This window comes from Poecile atricapillus, chromosome Z (genome assembly GCF_030490865.1).
Source record: "Poecile atricapillus isolate bPoeAtr1 chromosome Z, bPoeAtr1.hap1, whole genome shotgun sequence".
NCBI classification, from domain to species: domain Eukaryota; kingdom Metazoa; phylum Chordata; class Aves; order Passeriformes; family Paridae; genus Poecile; species Poecile atricapillus.
Window position 1 is genome coordinate 20,815,819 of NC_081289.1, and position 23,071 is coordinate 20,838,889.

The 23,071-nt window shown below is 46.1% G+C and overlaps 1 protein-coding gene across 5 annotated transcripts in view; it reads right to left on the reverse strand.

The window, feature by feature from the left end:
• LOC131573787 (homeodomain-interacting protein kinase 2) overlaps positions 1-23,071 on the reverse strand; it is a 145,458-nt gene that overhangs the window by 12,854 nt on the left and 109,533 nt on the right. For 3 of the 5 annotated variants that reach the window (XM_058828040.1, XM_058828039.1, XM_058828041.1), the window contains exons 8-14: positions 21,241-21,460; positions 19,674-19,795; positions 15,234-15,376; positions 14,738-14,914; positions 11,982-12,263; positions 1,513-1,760; positions 342-502 (exon numbers count right to left, since the gene is read on the reverse strand). In XM_058828040.1, the coding sequence (XP_058684023.1) occupies positions 342-502; positions 1,513-1,760; positions 11,982-12,263; positions 14,738-14,914; positions 15,234-15,376; positions 19,674-19,795; positions 21,241-21,460 (1,353 nt within the window). The remainder of the gene's footprint in view (positions 1-341; positions 503-1,512; positions 1,761-11,981; positions 12,264-14,737; positions 14,915-15,233; positions 15,377-19,673; positions 19,796-21,240; positions 21,461-23,071) is intronic. The other 2 variants (XM_058828042.1, XM_058828043.1) reach the window with 1 other exon arrangement.

Here is a 23,071-nt window from a genome sequence, read left to right on the forward strand (position 1 = left end):
ACTTACAGCTAAGGAGAATTCAGTCCTTCCTACATGCTCCTGCTCCACTGGTGTGGCTGAGCCACTGCATTTCCCCTCTCACGTTATTCCCACTCACACTACTAGACCATCAGACTTCAGAACACACAGGAAGAGTACCCCTAGCACACTCAGGGGTGTGATCTGCACTATCCCCTGCTGCCTGAGATGGAAGATCAAGGTCTGCAGTCAAGTAGAAACAAGTTGATCAAACACAACACAGGATCCGACTATCCCTAGACTGGAACAGGACAGCCCATTATGGAGGAGTGGTAGGTAACAGCTGGATGATGCACCACCAAAACCAGTCTTGGTTGACTTACCTGACTTAGATTAAGAGGCTGCTGCTGCTGGAAATGTGCTCCTGGTCGCTGCTGCCTATAGGCAACGGCTCCAGACGAGCTCCCTGAAGAGTGACCGCTGGTGGAGGTCACGGTGCTGGAGGACTTGGACTTGTAGGAGGATGAGTGGTGACTGGTGGTGACTGTGCCAGGAAAGGAAACACATTTGTAGCTTACATGACATTGTTTAATTGCTCACCCTACCTTTTCCTCACCGAGTCTCCTCCAGAGTGGCTTTTGGGAGGAGACATACAACAGAAGCAGGTTAAGAAAACTGTTTCTCTCAATTAACAGAATACCTCAGCAGGGCTTGATATACATGACCAGCCTGTTATCCTAGAGGCAGACAAACAGACCTGATTAACTTGACCCAAAGCAGGTCTGGAGTAAGCTTTACAGATCCTTCAGAACCATGAGACAATGTTCTGCCCGCAGAACGGTACAACGCAGGTACAAATCCCAAGGGGAGGAAGGAAAGTACGGTGTGCACAGCCTAAAAAAGCCCTGGCTTGCCTAATGTCAGGTGAGTGGGAAGGGAGGGAGAAGGAGCTGATGGGGAGCTCACCCTTCGAGCCTTTGTGTTCACCAGCAGTGCATCCAAAGCAAGGACTACCAAGTAGCTCAAAGGCAACTGCTTTGGGCCAGACTTCCACCATAAAACCCTTTTTCAACACATCACACTATCTAGCATTGCAGAGGTTCTGGATGAGCAAACCTCAGCAGTCCACAATGAAGATCCTGGGGAAATGTCCTTCCCAGAAACGTCAACAAGTTTGGATGAAAACTCACACGTGTTTTCAATCGTTTACCCATTTTAAAGAAAGCCTATGGAAAGGCAAGGCAGCAAAGGTTCACACTTGCATTTGGGTGCCTTTCATGTCAAATGTTGAGCTAAAGGCTGCATCCTGTTCTTGGGTTTGTACAGAACTAACTGGGACCAACACTTGCCCCACAACTCCTGCGTGAACCAGGGCACATAAATAATGCGATATGGCTACCAAGAAGAGATGTGTCACTTGAGAGAAGTGCAGGAGCACAGTTTCTTTGGAAAACAAACCAAACAAACAAACAAAATGAAACTGAACAATGAGATTCTTCCAAGATAGATCATTTATTTCTTACTAATTTTCTTGACGGAAGAGGTGCAATTTACCTGGTGCCAGGCTATCGCACTCTACCAACACCTCACTGGCCTGGGTTTTCAGTGGTGGCACGATGATCGTTCGGGGGTTCCCACTGCAGTGAGTCTCTGGAACCCCTTTGGTGTCGTAGCTGTTCCCGTTATTCTGCCCTGTGCGATGTTGCACGGCGTAAGGGCTGTTGTTGCTGGAGGAATCGGAGTAGGGGGAGTCATGCACGGTGACACAGCTGATGACATTCTTCCTTTGCTTGGACAAGGTGCTGCAATACAAGCAGACAAGTGGAAAGAGTGAACAGACAGTGATCGACTTGACACCATTAGAAGGCTCTGCCCATGGCAAATGAGCTCTATAAGGGCAAAGCACAGCCTTCAGTCCTCTGCCGGAGAGAGGCTGCTTAAGCCAAATCCTGGGCTTCAAAACTCCCTCGTTACTATTCCAGGAAAGCCTCCATGGAGGTCAAGGAGTGAGTAAGACATTGTGGATAGATCTTATATTCACACTGCTTAGAATAGCACTGAACCAGACTGCCAGATTTATTTTCAGACTGCTTTTTATGTATGTGTGCAGTAGAAGCCCAGCAGTTATACTATGCTTTGTTGCAAGTCTCACCACCCACACAAAAACGTGGCAGTTTCTCCCAGCCTTTCAGCAATGATTTAATAATAAATGCTATGACTTTTCATGCTTAAATTCCATGAATCTACAAAACACACACCATTCTATTTACTAATATGGTACAATGGACATATATTCTCAATAAGCATTTAAAAATGAGGAACAAATGAGAAAGAAATGAACAAAGTATACAATGCTTTTGATTTTCTTCCCTTTCCAGATTGAACAGGCTCTGAGTCTCCTGACTCCAGTGTAGATTATCAAGGTCCTGCTGCAACTAATCTATCTATGACATCAAAAAAGTGATTAAAAAGGCACATCAACACTTCCAAGATTAGTGCTGGAAGTTCATTAGACAAGACTGCATGAGTACAATTGGGATTTGCTCTGCTATTGTGTCTAATTATTCCTCATGGTTTCTTCTTCCTGTTATGAGCTTGTTTAGAGAGAAAAAGAGAGAGTGAGAAAGAGGAGCGAGGAAGGGGGATGGTGAAGATTTGCTTAAATGGCTCACATCCTTGACAGTGCACAGACCTTGACTACAGAAAATAGCTGTTATGTTTCACTGATTGCATTATGTTGTTATGGCAACTGAAGTTTTTAAAATGATGAAAAGAAATGGATAGCACATAAAAAGCTAAGTAATTAGGCTTAATGGTGGAAACAGCCCCAACAGGAACGGAAATGCCATGGAGAAAAAGGAATCTTAACTTCATGAGTGAGCACTTTAAACAGAGAGAGAACTCTTTCCCATGGAGCATCCTCTCCATTCTCTCAGTCTGGCTAGTCCAGTCCAGGGAATAGCTGATTAATCTGGTCGCAGTCTGTGATGTTCTCAGTTTGTTCCCTGGTCTCATCATCGCTTCTTGCCCAAAAGAAGTTCAAGCAGACACTGAAAACAGTTTAGTTCCAAGGATATTGTTTGCCTTATTTTTTTTTTCACAGTCCTAAAGGAGCACCGGTGAGTTCCCTTCAACTTGCCCATCCCAAAGTCTCTCTGTCAGCAATCACCATCCGTATCCCAAGACTCAGGATTGAAAATCTATTTTCTTTTCCCTTTAAAGAACACCTTGGGTTGCTGCATTCACAGACAAGTTCCCATGACACAGACTTTCCCTGGGCTATCATCATGAGATCCTGGTATGCCCTGAGGAGGACAGAAGACCACATTCTTCTACTCACAGTGAAAAACACGTCTCAAGAGGCCCCTGCAATCCTAAAAGATTGTCACTTGAAACAGGGCAGATGATAGAGAAGGAGAGGGAGCTATTGCATAGCAGTTGGAAAGCAATCCTTCCAGGGGAAGGGATGGATCGACAGGGAAAACGTACAACAGCAAACCCTCATGTTCTGGCCTTTCACAAGGAGCTGGAGAGCGCTGGCTTAGAAATGGAAAGAGCAGCAGTGCATCTTAGATGGACAATAACTGTGTGTGAAGAAAGATGTAGCAGTTTGGATATGCTGCTATGAAAGAAGAATATTAAGCCAATAAAAATGACTAATATTGCATCAATATTTCCCTCTCCATCAGTAGAAAGGCCTGTAATCACACATTTATGAGTATCCGTGCTGCTTGCCCTTTGCAGCTACCCTTGGCTGCCAGTTGGGAAAAGAGATATATTCTTTATCTCTGACAGTTATTACATTTTATAAAGAAAAATCAAGTCACTAAAGAGTTTTCTGACAACTGATAAGGTCTAACTGTTCTTTTACAGTCCCTTCCTGATCTAAGTGGCTGAGCTGCTGAACTGGAAATACTTGCTCTCAGCTGACAATTGACATGAGAAGGTTGAGCTGTAGAACTGGAAGGGTAATTTTCTGTGTAATCTGTGCTATTTATTGTTTTAGTATGGGCATATTTTTCTCCAGTTTGATTGAGGGCTTGTCAAAGCAGGGACCATGGGAAGTTTTCTCCTTCAAAGTGTTAAAGCTCCTTGGTTATAATAAAAAATTCAAGTATAACTGATTAAATAAGTAAGTGACCCCAAACCCAAACCTTTCCAGAGAAAGGGACCATATCAGGGTATTAACTCATTTCATGGATGGGAATCTGAAAAGGACCAGAGCTGTAGTCCTGCCAAGCCTTATGCAAGTGCTCAGCACTGCTAATATGTGTCATCTCTCAAAGTCAACTGGACTATTCCAGTAACAGAGCTAAAGCCCATGGGTAAATATTTGCAGGATTAGGGCCCAAGTGATCAGCTTCTCAATTCAGCAGGCTGCATCATTTCAAGCACACGAGGAGTCACACTGAGAGCAGCTGGATTTCTGTCTCTAGGAAAGGTAACACCTGTGGTTAATGTTACTGCAGGCAGAGAAGTCAGTTTGGACTAATCGCACATGCCCAGAGCTCAGCACCTGCTGTACCAGAGCCCACCCAGAGATTAAGGGTGGGAATTCAAAAACATCAAAGGCCCAACTCATGCTGAAAATCAGGTGATTCACGGTGATGCCATTCGGGTTTTGCCTTTTTTTTCTATGCTCTCTGTATTCTTCACACATATATTTGTAACTCTGTCACCCACTGTATTAGTGGCTAGTTCTCCCAGTACTTTTCCATGGTCTTTCCCTAAGCAAAGAAAGACAAAACAAATTCCAGAGCTCCAAGCCCCAGGAGGTACAAGGCCCAGTGCTATCTTGGTTGTTCCTGGGAACCAAGGCTGAGAACAGCTCTTTGAGATACATTTTCATGGACAAGGCACAACTGGTGTTGAAGAGGGGGCTCCTGAGAAGGGGCCTGACCTGGGTGGGAATTGCATCACCACTTGTCCTCCTAACTGGGGCTTTTTATCAGCTATGCTAATTTCCTAAAACCTGTAAATGTGTACTCACCCCTGGGGGGGGAGTGGGCTTTTGTGGACAGCTTTCCTTAACTGCTCCTAAAGGCCTTCAAATAAAAATCATCTTTTATATTACCTCATTACTAAAATTATCTCGAGTTGCATTTCCAAGTTGGGTGAAAGGCAACAACAGGCTTAAAGATACACTTTAATCCAAAATGGTTTTGAAAATTCACCCCAGCAGTTAGCATTCCCCTTACTCAAAGTCTTCTTGGTAGCTAGCAGCTTTCCCCCTTCCAGCTCCCTCTCAGCTGCTCTTCCCACCTTGCAGTAACTCAGGAGTTATCTTTGTGAGGCCCAGGCTGATGGATCGCTTTCCCTGCTCACAAACTATCAGGACTGAGAGCTTTTACCTGTTGACACAGCACTTGCTTACTCAGCAAGCTTACTGTATTCCTATAACTCAGCCACAGCTTTTGGGGATGTTTGTGCTTACACAGAAAAATACTATTAAAAGTCTTGCCCCCTTCCTATTAAGCTCTCTCCAAGCCTGGTAATTACTTTCCCTCCTGCATGCACAGAAGTGGCAGCAAATGTGATTTAGTAGTTTGGGGAGTTGGTCTGTGCTCCTGGGCAGCTTGTGTGCCTGCTTGCATTATGTGGGGAGGTGTATTTTAATTCTCCAGAGGAGGGAGGGGCAAAGACTGGTGAAGTGGCAGCAAATCCATCTACACAGAATGAAAAGCACTGAGCCAGGTAGGCTTTTTAACGCTTACTGCCAAGGTCTGTGCCCCCCCTTTCAGAACAACAGATAAAATAATCATTGCTTTGTATATTTATTATTAGTCTTTGAGTAGTATCTCATTCTCACCTGGTCCTAAAGAGCTTATCCTCAAACTTTGACCCAAAACAGTTCATGTCTGTCCAAAGTGCACACACAGAGCATGACCATGCCTTTTAAGTAGAAGCAGGTCTTGGAGATGGCTCTCTAACATATACCACCCTCCTGAGTGCACAGCAGAGATGGATGTGGGTCCCTATTCCCTCCAGCAAGAAGTCTGATAGAGGAAAGGGAAGGAAGACAGTCTGTGCACAGGCACCCTGCAAGAAATTAAGGTGGTCATCCTAGATGCTGTTAATGGAAAGGTGCTAAAGACAGATGCAGAGAACAAAAAGTGAGTGGAAATTTAAGAAAGGAAGATGCTGAACTAGGTGTTAAAACAATGCTGAACCCACCTCAATAGCCGAAGACAAGGACAGGGACAACAACTCCTGTGACAATGCAACTTGAGATAATTTTTACTTGCTGAAGGCCCAGCCTAAAAGCTTGGTATGTGTCAGCATTGCAGGAACAGGATCTTTTTTTTCCCTGAATACCCTGAGTTACAGCAGAATCACAGGAAAACCAAATGGCGTCCAGTCAGAGTAATTCTTCAGTATGTGGTTCACTCCAAGAGCTACAAACCTTTTAGTGCTGCTGACAAGGTAGCAACAGTCTTTTAGCTCTCAAGGTCACCAGCTTGGCCTCTCAGTTTGGGGATGAAGGCAGCCATAGCACGACTGTACCTTTTAACTAACGTGCATATACACCAGGGCATGTTAGCTTTATCTCACATTACAAAAACTCTGTTCTAGGTCTCTGAAAACTTAATAACATGGAACCCTTTTAGTTTGCTGCTTCTGAATCCACCTATTCTAGGAAAGCATGGAGTCAGACAAGAAAAACTCACACCACAACTGCAATCAGTCTCCTCATGTTGAAATCTTATGCCATGCATAGCTCAGTGTTGGGAATGAGCCCCCTCCCCTCTCTTCAGCTCAACCTCCATCCTGACCTGTTAATCTGCTCTCACCTTCTTCATGAATTTGTGATGGTAAGAAATATTTATCAAGTACTACTGAGGCCATTTTATTAGGCTATACAGCACATGTCATTATTTAAGTGATATAAACTGAATTGCTTAGCAGGTTGTAAAGGTCCTGCTGCTGAAGGTCTGCTGACAGAGCTACTGTCTACCTCTGTAATTTTAAGTATTGGCTGCATGTCGGTGTCTTCTGGAGATGGAAGGCAGCAATCTTTTAACCAAATGACTGTGGTTAGTCAATGTATTGCTATGCAGAGTCGGTGCATTACTATGCACAGCAGAACACAGCCACAATAGGCTAGATGTCAAAAGAGAATTACAAATGGTGTTTTGCCCTTCACATATGCATATCAGCAATTTGACATAAACACCTGGTTTGTGCCTGCCAGCAATTTCTGTGTGTAAGCCTTCTGAAGTGGACTTCACCACCACTGCACTACAATGTGAACAAGGTAAATAAAAACTTGTGCCAGCTTATGCTCTGTTACAGAGACTACACCACAGAGCTTCCCATCTTAAGAGGGAGGGGAAAGCCCCACAACTCTGCAAGGATTTTGTGCCAGTGAAGACGGTCAATGAGGCAGTTCCTCAGTATGCCAAAACAGCAGCGGTCAGTCTGCCTTGTCCAGAAATTACTGTCAGGATCCCATGGAAAACCAAGCTGGAGAATGTTACCTATGACACCACCACAGGCAGTAGGGAGCTGAGGGGCTCTCCTGTCTCTTTGGAAGCGTCCCCAAAACCACCCAGCTGAAGACCATCATTGTATGGTTTCAAGTAGAGTCCTGTTTTCCTTGGCTGCTGTACTTACTGCTTGGAGGGGAAGCCATCTGGGCATGTCACAACAGCCACATCCATTGTCCTTCTTTCCACCCCTTCCTTGTGCCATGCTCTGCAATGCATGGATGCAGCAATATCCCTCACTGGACCACCAGTGCAGCCCAGCGCATCCCTCCCCAGGATCTTGTGTGCTCTCCCTCCCTGCCAGTTCAAGGTGCCTTTGTGCCTCTCCGTTCCATGCCTCAGCTCTTGCTTTCTCTCCACTTCTGAGCTTCAGAAATATTTAATCAAGGGAGGATTTACATTTAAACCAGTGCAGCAGGTGAAGCTGCATGCTGGGGAGTAGTTAACCCCTACTACGTGCTACTCACTGAGTGTGTGCTCCAACCATTGCGACTGCACTTGCAATATCAGTCAGCTGCTCTGTCCACTAGACTTTCTTGCAAGAGCAAGTAGAGAAACAAAAAAGAGTAAATTTTTAAAAATAAGTATCAATCTACTTTCTATCTCTGTCTCTTCACAGTGCTTTACAAGTAATGGTTGGACCTAATATCTTCCATTCAGAATAAATAACATTTGGAGTTATTATCTTACAACACAGCACTAAAAGTCTCTTTGCCCAATGAAATCTCTCTGTAAAGTATTCTGAGCTGAGAGTGTACAAGCTCATTAAACAAACAGTGACAAAACTGTTTCCTGTTCTTAAAATGCTCTTTATAAGCCATTTTCCCCCTGCTGTTCTATAGGACAAAATATCATATGCAAAACTTTGTGAGCAGCAGAAACCAGGTGAAAACAGTTCCATTTGGTAAAAATGTTCCCTTTTTATTTTGACCATTTCAAATTAATTTTCCTATTATTTTCTTACATTTTGAAGGAACAAAACCCTTCATTAAACCAGAAATCAGAAGTCTTCTACTTAATTAGTTAATTCCCTGGCACTTTCTTCCCTTAAACGAAGGTCAAAGCTTTTTGCAGTTTTGAAGCTCTTCCAGATTTCACTGTGTTGTGGGTATTACTAGAAAAAACTCAATGTAGCCAGCAGAAATGCCTTGTTTTTGACAAACTGACTTTTCTAATCAGGAATTTTCCCCCTGAAAATCCCTGGCTCTCTTTCTGAGGATGAGCCCTGCTCAACTGTAGCTGAAGTTTCTCCTCGGTGACTGTGCCTTAGGCACGGGGCTGGGGCCCAGTAGATGGCCCCCTTTGACAAGGCTCCACCGAGCAGGTCCTCCAGAGCTCATCTCACACCACCTCCCCAGCACCTCTATCCAACAGGAGCCCAGCATTTTCAGATGACTATTGATTTTATACAGATTACACCGAGCTACACTCACCAACAATGCAAAACAAGCAATGTGCTGCCCTGCCTTTCTGATCAGCCGGTATTTCATAAACACGTAACACTTCCTACCCTTCAGTAGGAAAAGGAAAATCTTACCCACATCACAATTTTTCAGATTTTTCTTTCACCAATAAAAAATGTGCATTCTGTATGTGAAAAGCTCTCTCTGCTGGTCTGGTATTACAGAAAGGCTTTTCTGTCTAAGTAAACCCAAGCTCTAGGGCTCCTTTACCTCATTGGCAGTATCATATTTTAACAACATTGCTGTTACTTCTTAAACTGAGACAAACTCTTACATCATGAAAGGATCTAATACTTCTCACAACTAATCTCTCTTCACTGAGGAATAAATAAAATAAACATATTTCTTCTTATGGGTCAAATGGTAATTTCTAGCCTTGTAATAAATAAAAGAAGCAAATGCTGTAGTAAATTCAGGAGCTGATTCAGTGGCAGTGAAGTTAACACAAAGTTACCACTGCTATCAATAAGATGTGATCAGGCAGTTACCTTTGATCTGTCAAATGCCATATGAATTCTATATTCTAACCCAGAAAAAGCAAACGTTTCTAGGATGTGAAAAATAGCACGTTTCAAGTGATTCCTTACTTTTCACCCCCACAGCACAGCTATTGCCCAATATGGTAATATTTGCATATATGAGCCAGACAATGCATTCTTTGCATGGTTTCATTTTCAGCTCAGATCCTGAACCTTTGGGCCCTGATTACATTAAGCACATAGTTCACTGTCACTCCCATTTTTCTTGGAGCCAAAAAAAATAGGCACGTAAGAAAACTTAGAGGCATTTTCCTGAATGAGACAAACTTCCAATGAGAAAGACTTCAGCAGGAACAAAGTTCATTGGCATTAAATGCTGATACAGCTTCCTTGACTGGAAGGTACACTCTCACTCCAGCTGAGAATCTGGTCTTATATCTACCCATGTCAAAAGGTACTGAGCAAATTGATTTTGCTCTCCTGGAGACTTTAACCAAAAAATTCTCATTCTGGCCATGCTGTTTTCTACCTGTGTCTCTACCTCTAATTTTCCATTTGCTCTGGTTACATCTGCACAGGCAATTTAACTCACTCGTGTCCATGCAAAATGTCTCTACATGGCTCAGAAATTAAATCTGGCTCTTAAGCTCTGGCCTTTCTGGAATGCTGGCACCCTGGCACCCTATAGATATGCCATATGGATACAAAAAGTAGCCAGGGATCTGATCCCAGGCAGGAACGTGTCCGGAATATACTTTAGTCATATCAAAGCCATTTTGTTTATGTAAGTCTGGCTCCCAGGACAACTTTCCAATCCCTTCAGCAGACCCAAATCTTTTAATACCTCAAACTCCAAACTCAGTTCCCAGACATGTTTGTGAACTTTGTTCTGTCTGTCTTTCTGGAGAGGTGCTGAGTAAAGAAACTGGTCAGATGGCTGCAAAGTTGAAGCAGAGGAGACAACCACTGGGTGAAGTGGCTGCAGCATCCCAGCTCTTACCTTCACCCCTCTGCGGACGCAAGAATGACACCCAGATGGTAAGTTTAATGATTTGCACACCATGTCCCAAAGCCTGGAATCAGCATCATGGGTAAAAATGCTTTAAAAGAGCTCCCACAACTCTTGAGTTTTCAGCTTCAGTTTTGTCTTGCCCTTTCTTTCCTACAAGAGCCCTGGAAGTAGAGACTCCTTATTTATAGTCTCCCTGACTTTCACACTGGTGTTCATACAACTCTTTCTGGAAACATGCTTTCTTTCCCCATCTAAGCAAGGAATCCCGTAGCAATTTTATTTTTTTTTTTTGTTTTTAAAGTGAAATATGTTACGATGTCCTGTGAACCACTGCATTCATGGCAAGGCTGACTTTGAGAGGCACTGAGCTCTTGCTGCCCAGTGGAATTCACTAACACAGAGAGAGGAATGGGAATCAGTGGTGGCTGTTGGGAAGCATGTTGAAATTCCAGCCTAGATGCCTGAATCACATGGCTTTTCTTTACAGATTTTTAGCTCCTGGAGGCCAAATGTGTCTCATCTGTTCTGTGCACATTTTCAGGCTTCACTTATCACCACACTGCAAAGATGCAGAGATACAGAGAGAGAGGAATCTCTAGTGATTAAAGGAAAATCTGCCATGGAGTGTCTTCTAATATGTAAAATAATAATCCTCTCTCAACAACATTGTAAGGATAAGGTTAAAAGTTTCAGTTACCAATATAGAGATGGTATAATTATTCAGCTGTTTGCAAAGCTGCTTCTCTACCTCTTAAAAAGCAGTGTGATGTCTTGTGACTGGCATCAGATGGGAAACCCAGAGCACTTGCATGTGATGAAAGGTGCTGAAAGGACAGTCCTAGAAAATTAAGTCCTTTCTGATCCACGAGGGATGATCAGCAATGGCAGCAGTCCTGGGCCATGCTGTTCACTCGGATGAGGTAATTCTCTGAGAAGCAAACTCAGCCACCACTTTCTAGCCTCATCTATGCCCCTCTGCAGCATCAGACAAAAAGCAGTTTCTGCAACTTTTACTATAGTTCAAGGATATTTTGGCAACACAGTCAAGATTGAGCAACCCTCTTGCAATATCATTATTGAGTATTTATGACAGAACCACTGTTTTTGAGAGCTTTTTAAAGACAATACGGAAGAAACATATGGAAGATGTCATTTAATGCTCTCCACAGATGACTGGACCACTTAGAAAGAGAAAAGGCAAATTTAAGGTCCCTTCCTTCCAAGCCCTTCTTTCTGTCTTTGTTTTAAACAGATGTCTCACAGAGGTTCATCACCACAGGCTATCTGAAGTCTTCTTTCCACAAAAAGGAGATAGAGAAAACCGGTCTTTCCTCTTACAGATAACTATGAGTTTGGTACAGAGAGACTACTGCACTTCTCCAAGGTCACACAGCAAATGTACAGCACAGAAGTGAGTATTACCTGAATCTGTAGAGTCATCAGCTAGTAATTTTCCTCACAAATCAAAGACAGCCTGGCTGATGTGATGCAAATGTAGTTCCTGGAACCCTACAGCAGTGCCAGCACTTCTGTGCCCGTCTCTCCTCCTGCACACACAGAAGAGCAGAGAACTACTGCTCACCTGGTGGGTGCATGCTTCTGCTCTTCCTCTTCGTCTGTGTCGCTGCTGATGGTGATGACGCTGACGGCGGGGCTGGGGGTGTCGGGGATGACGATCGTCTGCCGCTGCCGCTCCCGCGTGCTGCTCGTGGCCACGTCGCCCCAGCCGCAGGTGACCGAGGTGCTGCAGGCAGGGCTGTTGTGCACCATGGCACAGCGGGGAGGGGTGTTCTCCTTCACTCGTTTCGACCGCTGGGGCGAGCTGATGGACTGAGAGGATGAAACTTCATAGGTGGATGCATTGCTGGAAATGGGAGAAAGTGTTAGTTGGTTAAAACTCTGCATGCTTAAGTCGCCCGTTGCCATGGTTTGTGAGTCCTGGTCTCTGATTCAGTAGCACTGATTTACAGAGTCTAGGAAAACTGAAAAATTGGCACAGTCACTTCTTCAAAGAAGACACTGCCTTGCATGACTTATTCATATAATTGTTTGAAAAGTAGTTTCTTTTAATAAAAAATTCAAATTGGTTTTCCCTGGAAATTTCCAGATGAGAACTGCTGACTCTCAGGAGTTTGCACTGGGAGGGTAAAGGCCAACCACAAAGCCCAGACATATAGAACAAAGGCAGCACAGCATGGCTGACACAGGAGGAAGAACCACCCAAATGATAATCCCTTCCTCCTGTATCCTGCATGGATGCATCATGACCAGATATTTTTTGGCAAGAAAAAACTAGAGGAAAAATTAGAATTAGTTGTGGAAAACAACAATCACGTATCAGGAAAAACTTTTTTTTAAACAGAAATGAATTGCTGTTTAAAAATCTTTTTCAGTGAACATTTCCTGCTCAGTACTTCATCCTCTAGGACAATGGAATTGCATGGATGAGAGCAGGCAGATGGGAGGCCATTTACTCAGTTTCATTCCTGTGTGAAGCAGTGTACAACACATATAAATCAGAAAGAAATAAACAATATATTTATTACACAGTAGGGAAACATTCCCAGTCTTCCCACTTCAGCTTCCCTGCCTGACCAGTCATAAAAGTCCCACTTGGATCAGGGATCCAAACACAAAACTATCAGCCAAACAGTGCAGTGTGGGTCTACAGATGGGATTATTTACCAAAGCACACTGACTAAAGCCCATTTCACTCATTTCCCACACTTCCTTTCTTGGTAGTGTTTCTTTTTGCTATTGCAGAACATCTGGAGATTCAAAAAGGAAGAAAACCCCAAAGTTCTGGTTTTGTTCTACTGTGGGGCCTGGGCTGCATGCTCAGCCTATCCCAAAAGCTAACAAAGGGACTAGGTGGCATCCATCAAAAGGAAGTCACCCTGGCAGTATATCACACTACACCAACTTACACAGGCTCTTTTGCATTACAAATGGCTGCACAGTAGCATTCAAAGTGCTTTTTGAATACCAATGAGCAGCGTGGAGTACCCTCCTCTCCAAAGGAGCATGGTTCCTCATTTGGCACAAAAAGAGTCACAGTCAATGAAGCTGTAGAAACCCTTTGCTCTGAGAGTGCCCCATTCCTCCTGGACACAGCCACCCCTCCCTAGAAGTGACGGGAGAGGGGAGGCCCTGCACAGGCACACTGGCTGCAACAGGCACTCTCTTTTGCTGGCTAGCTGGGCACAGAGCTGCCTCTCTGTTTAGGAATAGACTAAGACAGCTGGAGCCCACCCAAAGTAAATCCAACATTAGAGAGCAGATAAATGGGAAGGATTTAAATACTGGCCTCTTTACTTAAGTCAAACTGGTTGTGAACTCAGAGCCCCTTTGGCAGCAGTCCAGTCACCCAGGAAAACCACACGCTCAGGTTGTTGCCACTGCACAGGTGGTGACCCCTTTTGGCTCTCTACCCTGCACTGTTCTGTGTTTTTTCTTTTAAAAAAGAAGTGTGACAGGCCTAGAGGATCTTCTGCAGAGCAGCTGCACCTTGAACAGCCTTGTCCTTTGAACAAGATTACAGTGCTGCAACCATCCCACCATCCAAACTCTGCAAGAAACCCCAGAGTCCTCCTTCCAGAGCCAAATGGTCCTACTGAGAGATGACAAGATTCTAAGGACTGTCCTTAAAAAATGCTCCCTGTTTTATGCTGCCATAATTATAATAAGACCAGGGTGTAATAACAGGTATTTGTTGCTGGTGTGGACTGTTGAAGACAGGAGCTAGCTCCTATGTTAGGAGCTGGAGAGCTCAGCTGGCCTGAAGTCACCCCAGTGCTGCACTCCCCGTGGCAATAAAGATCAGAAGATTGTCATCAGCCCGCCGCTTTTGAAAGGGCAGATCTTGTGTGCACACATCAGGCACGTGTTCGTGAAGATGCAGCCCCCTCAAGGTGCAGATGCTGCACCTCAGGAGTGCTTCTTCCAGGTGATGGGGGAAGAAAAGGTGCGGCAACTGGGCACTGCGCCACACTGACCTGCAAACGTGGTTACATTTTTAAATCATCGTGACTACAAGGCCCCAGGTAATTGCAGCAACATAGCAATCTGTATGAACAGGGCCTGAGCCTCCCATTCTGCATCTTCTCCAGCCACTAACTCCCACACAGAATGATGCTCGCTGGCCATAAAACACCCCCGAGTACCGAAGATGCGAGGCAGCCAAGAGCCCCCTCACAAAATGTGCGATCTAATCCCTCACAGGCTATGGAACAAATCCTGTTTTGCCCCACAGGTGTCAGCGAGCGCATCTCTTGCCAGCACGCCGGCGTGGCAGGGCCGTGGTCAGAAGCAGTCAGGCTGGGGTGCCCTGGCACTCACCGTGGAGCCGACTGGTGCTGCTTGCTTTTCCTGGCGGAGGCGGCGGCGGGCGGCTGGCGCATGACGTGAGCGACACCCACGTTGACGGGCTGGGCGGCGGGCAGGGCCACGTGGCTGGCCAGCAGCGTGGTCTGCTGCATGATGGGGTTGTAGTGGCTGCCGTGGGCGTGCGTGTTCCTGCACGGCGGGGATACAGGCACGCGTTGGAAACGCAACTCAGCGGGCCTCCCACCACCCTTCACCGAGGTTCCCTCTCCTCCAGGGCCTTTTGGGTTCCCAACCTTCCAAGGATGGAGCGTTTTCCCCAGGGAATGGGCTGAAGGAGCGGTGTGGGAACATCATTCTACTCCAAGGGCCTGGAGCAGAGAAGTCTCCCACAGCTCCCAGACAGTGGGGCCACGGGCTCCTGTAGCCTTGCAGGACCCCAGCCCTCATGCCTCCTCCAGTACCAGTACCAGTGGGTACTTCAGGGCAGCTCCAAGCACCTCCAGTTTACCTCCAGTCTGCCAGCGGTTGGGTGCCTGCCATGGACTCCGGGATGACGGTCGCGTGCTGGACAGAGGTGTGGGTGGCCACTCCGGTCAGCTGCTGCCAGGCGGGGGGGAGCAGGATCTGCTGAGTGCCACTGGGCCATGCTTGCTGTCAGACAGAGGGAAAGCAATTCCTTAGCTAAAGGCATCCAGCACTGAACACGAGCGATGGTCTACGCCCAGCTGGGGCCCCCTAAAAATGATCATGGTCATATTGCATAGCTCTTGTCACCACTCAGTCACAGAAGACAAACACTGTTAGGAAACTACAGTATAATCAGGAATAGTTATCAATATAGAGAATGCAAAGGAGGGGGCAAAAAAATCCTTGCCATACAAAGCAGCAGCTGTGTTTTAGGTTAAACTGGGAACGGAAGGGATCAAAACTTGGCGTTTCAACCCAAACATCAAATTTTTTAGCACCTTCTAATTTTGACTCTCCAGATCAGCTGGGCACTATGGCTCCATTGTTAATTTTCCCTTTCTACAGCCAGCTTATTTTCTCAAGTAATGCACAGCTACACATTGCATGCCTGTCCTCTCCATGCATTCTCCAACTTTTTCCCCCCTCTTAGAGGGGGAAAATCTCTGCCCTGTGACTTGAGCCATCAATCTGCTATGCAGAATTCACCCTTCCAGCTGTGCTGCCACAGGCATGACTCAGGTTATCTTGCTCCAGTGACTCCACACTCAAGTCAGAGGATTGTTTTTTGGACCTGGGAAATTTTCTTAGCTATGTGCTGCCCAACTGTGGCTCTGTCAGTGTTTTGCTGCCGGGCTGAGGAACTCAGGGATACCAGCTACAGTCCACCTTAGTCCCAGCCTGCACTACTGTACTGGACCTGTGTTGTGTTATCTCACTGCTCTAAGGAGGCTAAATTTGAGGGGAGGCTTCTTCTAGGCAGGCATTTATCATCTTCCCCACCCTCACAATTATCAATCGTGTTAACTGTCCCCATGATTCCCTCCTATCCCCCAGTGACACAAACCCCAAAACAATCCACCCTGCAGAAAAACATCTTTTCCCAGTTCCACTCCTAAGTTTGACCATCTTGTAACTTTTTGTGTTGCTGAGTTACATGAAAAGGCTGCTATAGTGAGGCCTCTTGGCAACATCCTATAAAGGATGGAGTCACAAGGCTCCGGAGAGCCCTTCATCTAGGGAGCCACAGCCATGGACTGGTGATGATTGGAGCAGGTAAAAGGATGAGGCAAAGGCAGAAAAAATCAGAGAGGAAAAAAGCTTTCTTATTATTCTCTTTTCTTTTTTTACCTCAGCTTTGCTTTAAAAGAGGAGACTGAACTACTGTTGTAGTCAATCCCAGGGGACTACCTGGATTTACTTGCAGACAAAACTGGTTCCTCCCTTTTCAGGAAGGGAATGGAACAAATCTAAGCTCCTTGTCCAACTGCAGTGCATAAATTTAGATGCAGTGTCAGGGCCTAGGCGCAAATTCCTCACTTATTAGGTAAGGACCACTGAATCATTTAATCTGCAGATAAGACTTGTCTAGGCTGATCCACCAGAACAGTGTGCTGTGCTTACACATGGAAGGCTTGTCCTGGCAGCTACAGCCTGTTCCTAGTTAGTGCATTACTATGAAATTTTGCTGGGGTGGTGAAGCAATTCTCTGGCCCTTGTCCTCAGGAGCTGGTGGGTCCCCAGAGTGACCAAGCTCATAGTCTGGATATAGAGCAGGAACAACTAATGGAATAACATTTTGAAAGCCAGTGTCAGGACCTCTGTAGGAAGTGTTGTTGGGAAGGAGTTAAAAGGAGAGAAAATCAAGAATACAGGGTGTTATTCAAGGGCAGGGGACAGTTCTGGGTCACACCATGGAAGCCTGCTGGAAAACTACAGCTTTGCTTCTTTTGAGATCTGAAGCTGCAGTGAGCTATTAGTAAAGAAAGGATCAGTCTCTTCTCACTGATCTCTGTGCATACAATATGTGGGCCACACTTGCTTGAGAGGATGAAAAGAGACCCAGAGAAGTTACAAACAAGTTACTTTAGCCACTGACCCTGCATCTTGCAGGCTGCTTGCTCTGCCTTGCACTGCCTAGCTCCATGCCACAGGCTGCAGACATACAGCTGCCAGACATGACGCTCAAGCTCTGTCAGTGTCTCTGCCCTGGATCCCTCCGTCCCTCATCTGGGACAGCTGGTCTTGTACAAAGTGCACAGGAAGAACTGGATGCCAGCTGTGCTGGGATGCAGTCAGGCTTTACCAGCCACAGGCATCCTGAGGAGTGCAAACACAGAAACCTGTGCCATGTGCTGGGCAGGGGAGAAAGCCTGATGGCATTACACAGTTCTGGGAGCACAAGGAGCAGCACCATGCCTCATCAGCGGGACAAATAAAGCAGGGGACAGACAGAAGCGGGCTCTGGAGGCGCTGCACTCTCTGCCAGGGCCAGTCCCTCTCGCAGTTGCAGCAGTCGCACGGCCCAGGCTGAAGAGCATTAGATAAGCAGCTGTGCATGAGAGGAACAACTCTCTGCTGCGAGAGAGACACGCAGCCGCCGAGATCAGATGTGACTACAATGCATCACAAAGAAGCCGTGTTTTTCCATTCAGGAAACTGGAATTGGGTACAGATTTGTTTATCAGACCAGCTGCTCAGCCCGAACTGAGCGAGGCCCACGGACACCAGATGCCACCGGCATCAATCAGAGTGCTCTGCCATCAGAGACAGCTCGCATTTCTCATCGCGCGAGACAAACAGGCACAGCAACAGGCACATCTCCTCTCTTTTATCACATCAAAAATTAAAAATCTATGCAAGTGAGGAGTGATTCTCACAAACAGCCAGAAATCCCCTTTGGAAGTGACAGTGAATGAAATGTCAGTAGGAAGTATGAAAGGGGGAGCCCATGAAACGGGTGTTCACGTGGCAGAGGCAGCACTGAAATTGGTAACCTGTGGGCAGGAGGGTGCTCAGGAGGAGCTTTACTACCAAACATTCCTCATTTGCATAGAGCCCAACAAGGCCACCATAAGAAGAAAGAAGGAGCAGGAGGTACTGAGATCTTTCAGGATCCTGCTGTCTTTGAGATATTTCAGATGCAACCCTCACCCCTTTGAGCCCCAAAGGACAGAACACCATTGGAGGCCTGGCAGAATGGTGGGGACATGTAAAGCTCTGTGACCTTCCTCACTCACACTGCCTTGGCTGACTTCTTGCTCGGGCAAGAGGTGCCAGCCACTGAGCCTGCACTGACTGCTCCTTGCTTTGGAGCATGGCTTTTGTTTCTCTGCCTCTTAGGCTCTCCTTTCCTACCAAACAAGGGAGGTGGCCCATGTCAGTTGTTACAACAGGCTGCAGCAGAGACTGGTTTGATGTTTCAGACAGCTCTCTGACAAAGGCTCTGCTATTGGGAAGGGGCAGGGCATGCTAGCTGATGAAAATCACACAGGCTGCAAGCTGCATTTTGATCTGTCTTCACCAGAGAAGTGTGACAAGCAGCTGGGAAAGGAAGGCAAGAGCACCAACAGTCTTAGCCCAGCAGTACAACACACAGGTGTAAACCCTGAAGTCTGCTGGTACCTGACTGCATATGAATGTGCTGGCATGGCAGATCAAACAAGCCTGAGACAGACACGTGCCTTTGTAACTAGCTGGTCATTTTTTCCAGCTTTCATAACTTAGTTTTAAGTGGGTTTTTTTTGTCCTGTCTGGTATCAGCAGAGGTACCATGGTGCCAGCTCAAAAACAGTTGAGGCAGATGCACTGAAGCTAGCACAAGGAGGAATGGACTGCTCCTCTGGTTTGAGGAGCTGGGGTACCCCTTGAGGATGTACATGTAATCAGTAATACCCACTCCTGTTTGTTTTTGTTTTTAGGAGGAACCATGTTTTTCCTGTGAGAACATTTCAGACAATTGTGCCAATAAGAACTGCTGACAAGGAGAACTCCTTGAGTGTGGGGCCCTTGCCTCTGGCTCCTATGTCTCATACCTCAAGAGCAGAGGTGCTCATACAACAGAACAGTGAAAACTTAAAGCATGAAAGGTATTTATCAGCAGCATGCAATTCACCAGTGCAACTCCTGGCTGCAAACTACCCCCAAGATTTCGAGTTCAGGAGGATGCAGGAGGTTATTATAAGCTCCTTCTCAGCAGAGGCCAGACACTGCTTTCCCTGAGGCTTTCTTACTGATTTCAGTAGAAAAACAAAAAGAAAAAGTGTTTTTCCAGTGGCTTTTGCAACTCTGACATAGTCTTTGAGCTGAACAATGAGCTAGGGGAGATTTTGACATTTCAGAGAAAGCTGCAGACCCATATACAGTTGCCCAAGTCTCGAACTGCACCACAGAAGGCCCTCAGAGAAAGCTTCTCTCCTCAGCCTCCAAGAGCTAAACAACACAGGAAATACCTGATGAGCTTGGTGCCTTTGGAATTGCTTACCTGTGCGAGGAGTCCTGGCTGGATCTGAAGAGGCTGGGCCCCAGGAGCCTGAGTGACAATGGGAACGGCGTTCTCCATCCGAACCGAGTACCCAGCGTGCTTCGAAGGGGAGGCTTGTAACCCTGTTCCACCAGCACAGAAGGTACAGCATAAGCCACCAGCAGCACTGCCAGGAACAGGGCTGGCTCTCAGAAGAGCCTAAAGGCACTCGCTGATGTCCACTTAAATTGCAATGTTCAGTCCCTCTGAATAATCAGCTATCAGAGTGCCACATGTTCTATCCTGGCCCAAAGATGTTCATCAAATGTTCACAAACATCATATGGCTGTAAGGGTGCAGAAAAGACATTTCCAAAGGCACTAAGGGATTAACTGAGTTTGTGTTTTTAGGATATCTCAAGCGCATGGGAAGTATTGCAATACAATGTGCACAGGCAGAAAAGGAAAAGAGGGGAGTGAATGGCTCTTCCCCATATTCCCTGGTTTAACTAGAAATGGTCTTTGTCAGCTCAAACCCACTGCTATATGAGAATGCTCTCTTTACACCAAAGTGGGATGGGAATACTCCATACTCCCTCAGCCTTGATGGGGACAGGTGATTTTCTCTAGCGCAGTTTCTTGGGATTCACATTTAAAAGGCTCAAGCACACCCCAAATTCCAATCACTACTGGTTGAGCCCCACATTAGACTAACTGAGCTGGAGGAACTTCCCTCTCCAGCACCTCACTGCATGGCACAGCCTGTGCTGCCCCCTCTAATTTGGAGCCTTCTCAAGGCAGCAAGCTGAAGATGGTTGCTTACGTACTCCACTTCTGAAGTCAAACCCTTGAGATGCATTTTAACTACGCAGAAGAGGTCTAGCTAAACTTCTCTAGTTCACAAGAGCTTTGATAAGCTTGCAGAACATTTAACAAGTGCCTGGAGACTAATGCACAGACAGGCTTGTAGAAATGAAGAGCAGAAGTTGCACCAGCTGAACTGAGGTCTATTTAGACCACTTCCTACAGGTACTTGGCTAGTTTTCCCAAATTGCTACAGCAAGTAAACACTAGAATACACAGGCAGAGCTGTTTGCAGCAGGGCTGGAGCTGAAGGAATTGTCCTCATAAGTGGTCATGAGCATCTGTTATGGGGGAGAACCCTCGTCTCCACCAGCACCACACTCCCTGCTGCATTACCCTCCCTAGTTCCCCTTTTAGCAATCGAGTCACTGAGAAGTGACAGTATGACCCATTATATACCTACTGATTTACTGGTATTGTGTGGGAAAGCTTTCAAGTTTACCAGAGTATGGCCAAAGAGCCTTAAACTTTGTTCAGGGCAAAGAGTGGCAAGTACCACATATTGTCCCCCAGCCCCTTCTCAGTATCAGCTGCCTCCAGCTCAGGATGTTAGAGGTGCCTGCAAGATCCTCTGCCAACAGAAACCCTCCCATCTCTAACAACCTCACTGCTGTGATTTACTAGGGCAGCCCTTTTTTCTGCCACATGACCTGCACTGAGGAGACTCATTTCCGACAAGAGCTGGACAAAGCAGCAGGCCGAGACCTGGTGAGGCCGTCACTTACCTTGGAAGCCTGGTGGGCAGACGATGAGGGCTTGCTGTAAGGGGTCAGGCCGGGCACAGATCTGCGCTGTTCCCGTCTGCAGGGGCATGCTCCGCTGGGCCACCGCAGCCATGGACGCCGCTGAGGGCTGGTAGAGTGCAGATTGGTAATTTAGTATGGAGACCTCGGGGTTGGCTAAGGAAATAGTGGCACTGGAGGAGGTGGGAGCCAGGTTGGTGGTCTAAAGGAATGACGGGAATTAAAACAAAAAACAAACAAAAAATGAGGGAGATGGGTACGCTGGAAGAAGCAAAATCCAAAAAATAATGAAGTAAAATAGTGTAAGATAAAATAAAAACCAAACCAAAACAGCAGACAAGGGGTAGAACGGGACACTGAGGAGTAAAGAGACAAGGGCAGTGCTGGGGGAAGGATCACAATCTGCCCGAGGTATCCACTACTGTACCATGCCATGGGACCTCTGGCCACATGGCACTGCTTGTACTGCTCAGAGACACAGCACATTCCCTACAGCAGAACTGCAGCCCCATTTCTCACCCAACTGGCTCTGATTTGCAGTATGAGGAAGATGGGGTCAGAAAATGTTGCTATCCACAAATCACATTGTTCACTCATCATGTACCTAGCTCTAGAAGCTGCTCACATTTCTGAGGTAAAATAGACTCAGCACCTCCATGCCCTGTGAAATCTCATCCTGAGAGGGAAAATCTATTCTGGCCTTTCCTCTTAGATGCCTTGTATCTAAGATGGCACATGCCCCTTGAATTATGTTTGGAATTTGAAGTAATCAGAAGACATAACAGAAGTAATGCTAATACTTGCCAAGTCCAAACTTCACTTGAATTGTCTTTAAAATATCTTAGAGCAGCAACTCCAGTAGGGGATGTTTCAAAGCCAAAATAAATCATCCCAGAGTTCTGCAAAAATCTAGAAATCTGAAGACTTTTTTTTTTGCCTTTTAAAATTTGGATTGGATTTGGAGTCTTAGAGTTGCAGGCAACTAAACAGCTCTGCAACTGCTCTAAATAGATGTTCTTAGCATGCATGCCTAGGGAGCCAGACACTACCAGACCAGACTCCATCCTTCCCCTCTGTCCAAACATGCCAGCAACACTGCTGGAGATAGGTCAGACAACACTTCCTCCTGGTAAATGTACAAACCCAGGATGAGGCTTTAGTCAAGGTGCAGAAGAGAGTTCACTATGCATTTTGCACTGCCATGGTTGCCACTGGACCCATGCTGCACTGCCACAGCCATGAAGGCTGTGACAACAAAATATTTCTTCCTTCTCCTCATCTCCTCTCGATGCAGAGGCTGTGAAGTGCAATCTGCTCTGCTGTGCAACACACTGAGCAGCAACCACAGCAGCTCCCACATTTGTCATCTCAGAAGCCATAACTGGAAGGAGGCAATCCCCAGATATTTTGCAGAGACAGGAAACAAAAGATAGCCAAGATGGTACGTTGAAGAGAATTGTGAAAGGCTTAGAGCTTGTTCAAATAAAACACCCTTCCTGGAAATATCTCTACCAATTCTTCTAGGAACATTGGGCATCCTGATTCTGCTCAGAACATGCATCCCTTACGAGAATTCACAAATGACTGTGGATCTCCCCAGCCCATAAAATTTTTCATTTCATGACGAAATGAAAGCAAGTCTGCCTTTCCTACAAATAACTTTGGTCGAAACGGTGTCTCTGCCCTGCAGCTGGGGCCTAGGGGAGCATGTAGCATGCATTTCTTTAGTCAGCATGCATTTCTTTAGTCAGCATCTCAGAAACAGCCTGGAAAGGGAACTGGTGTTTGTAACTTATACCCTCTCACACCAAGT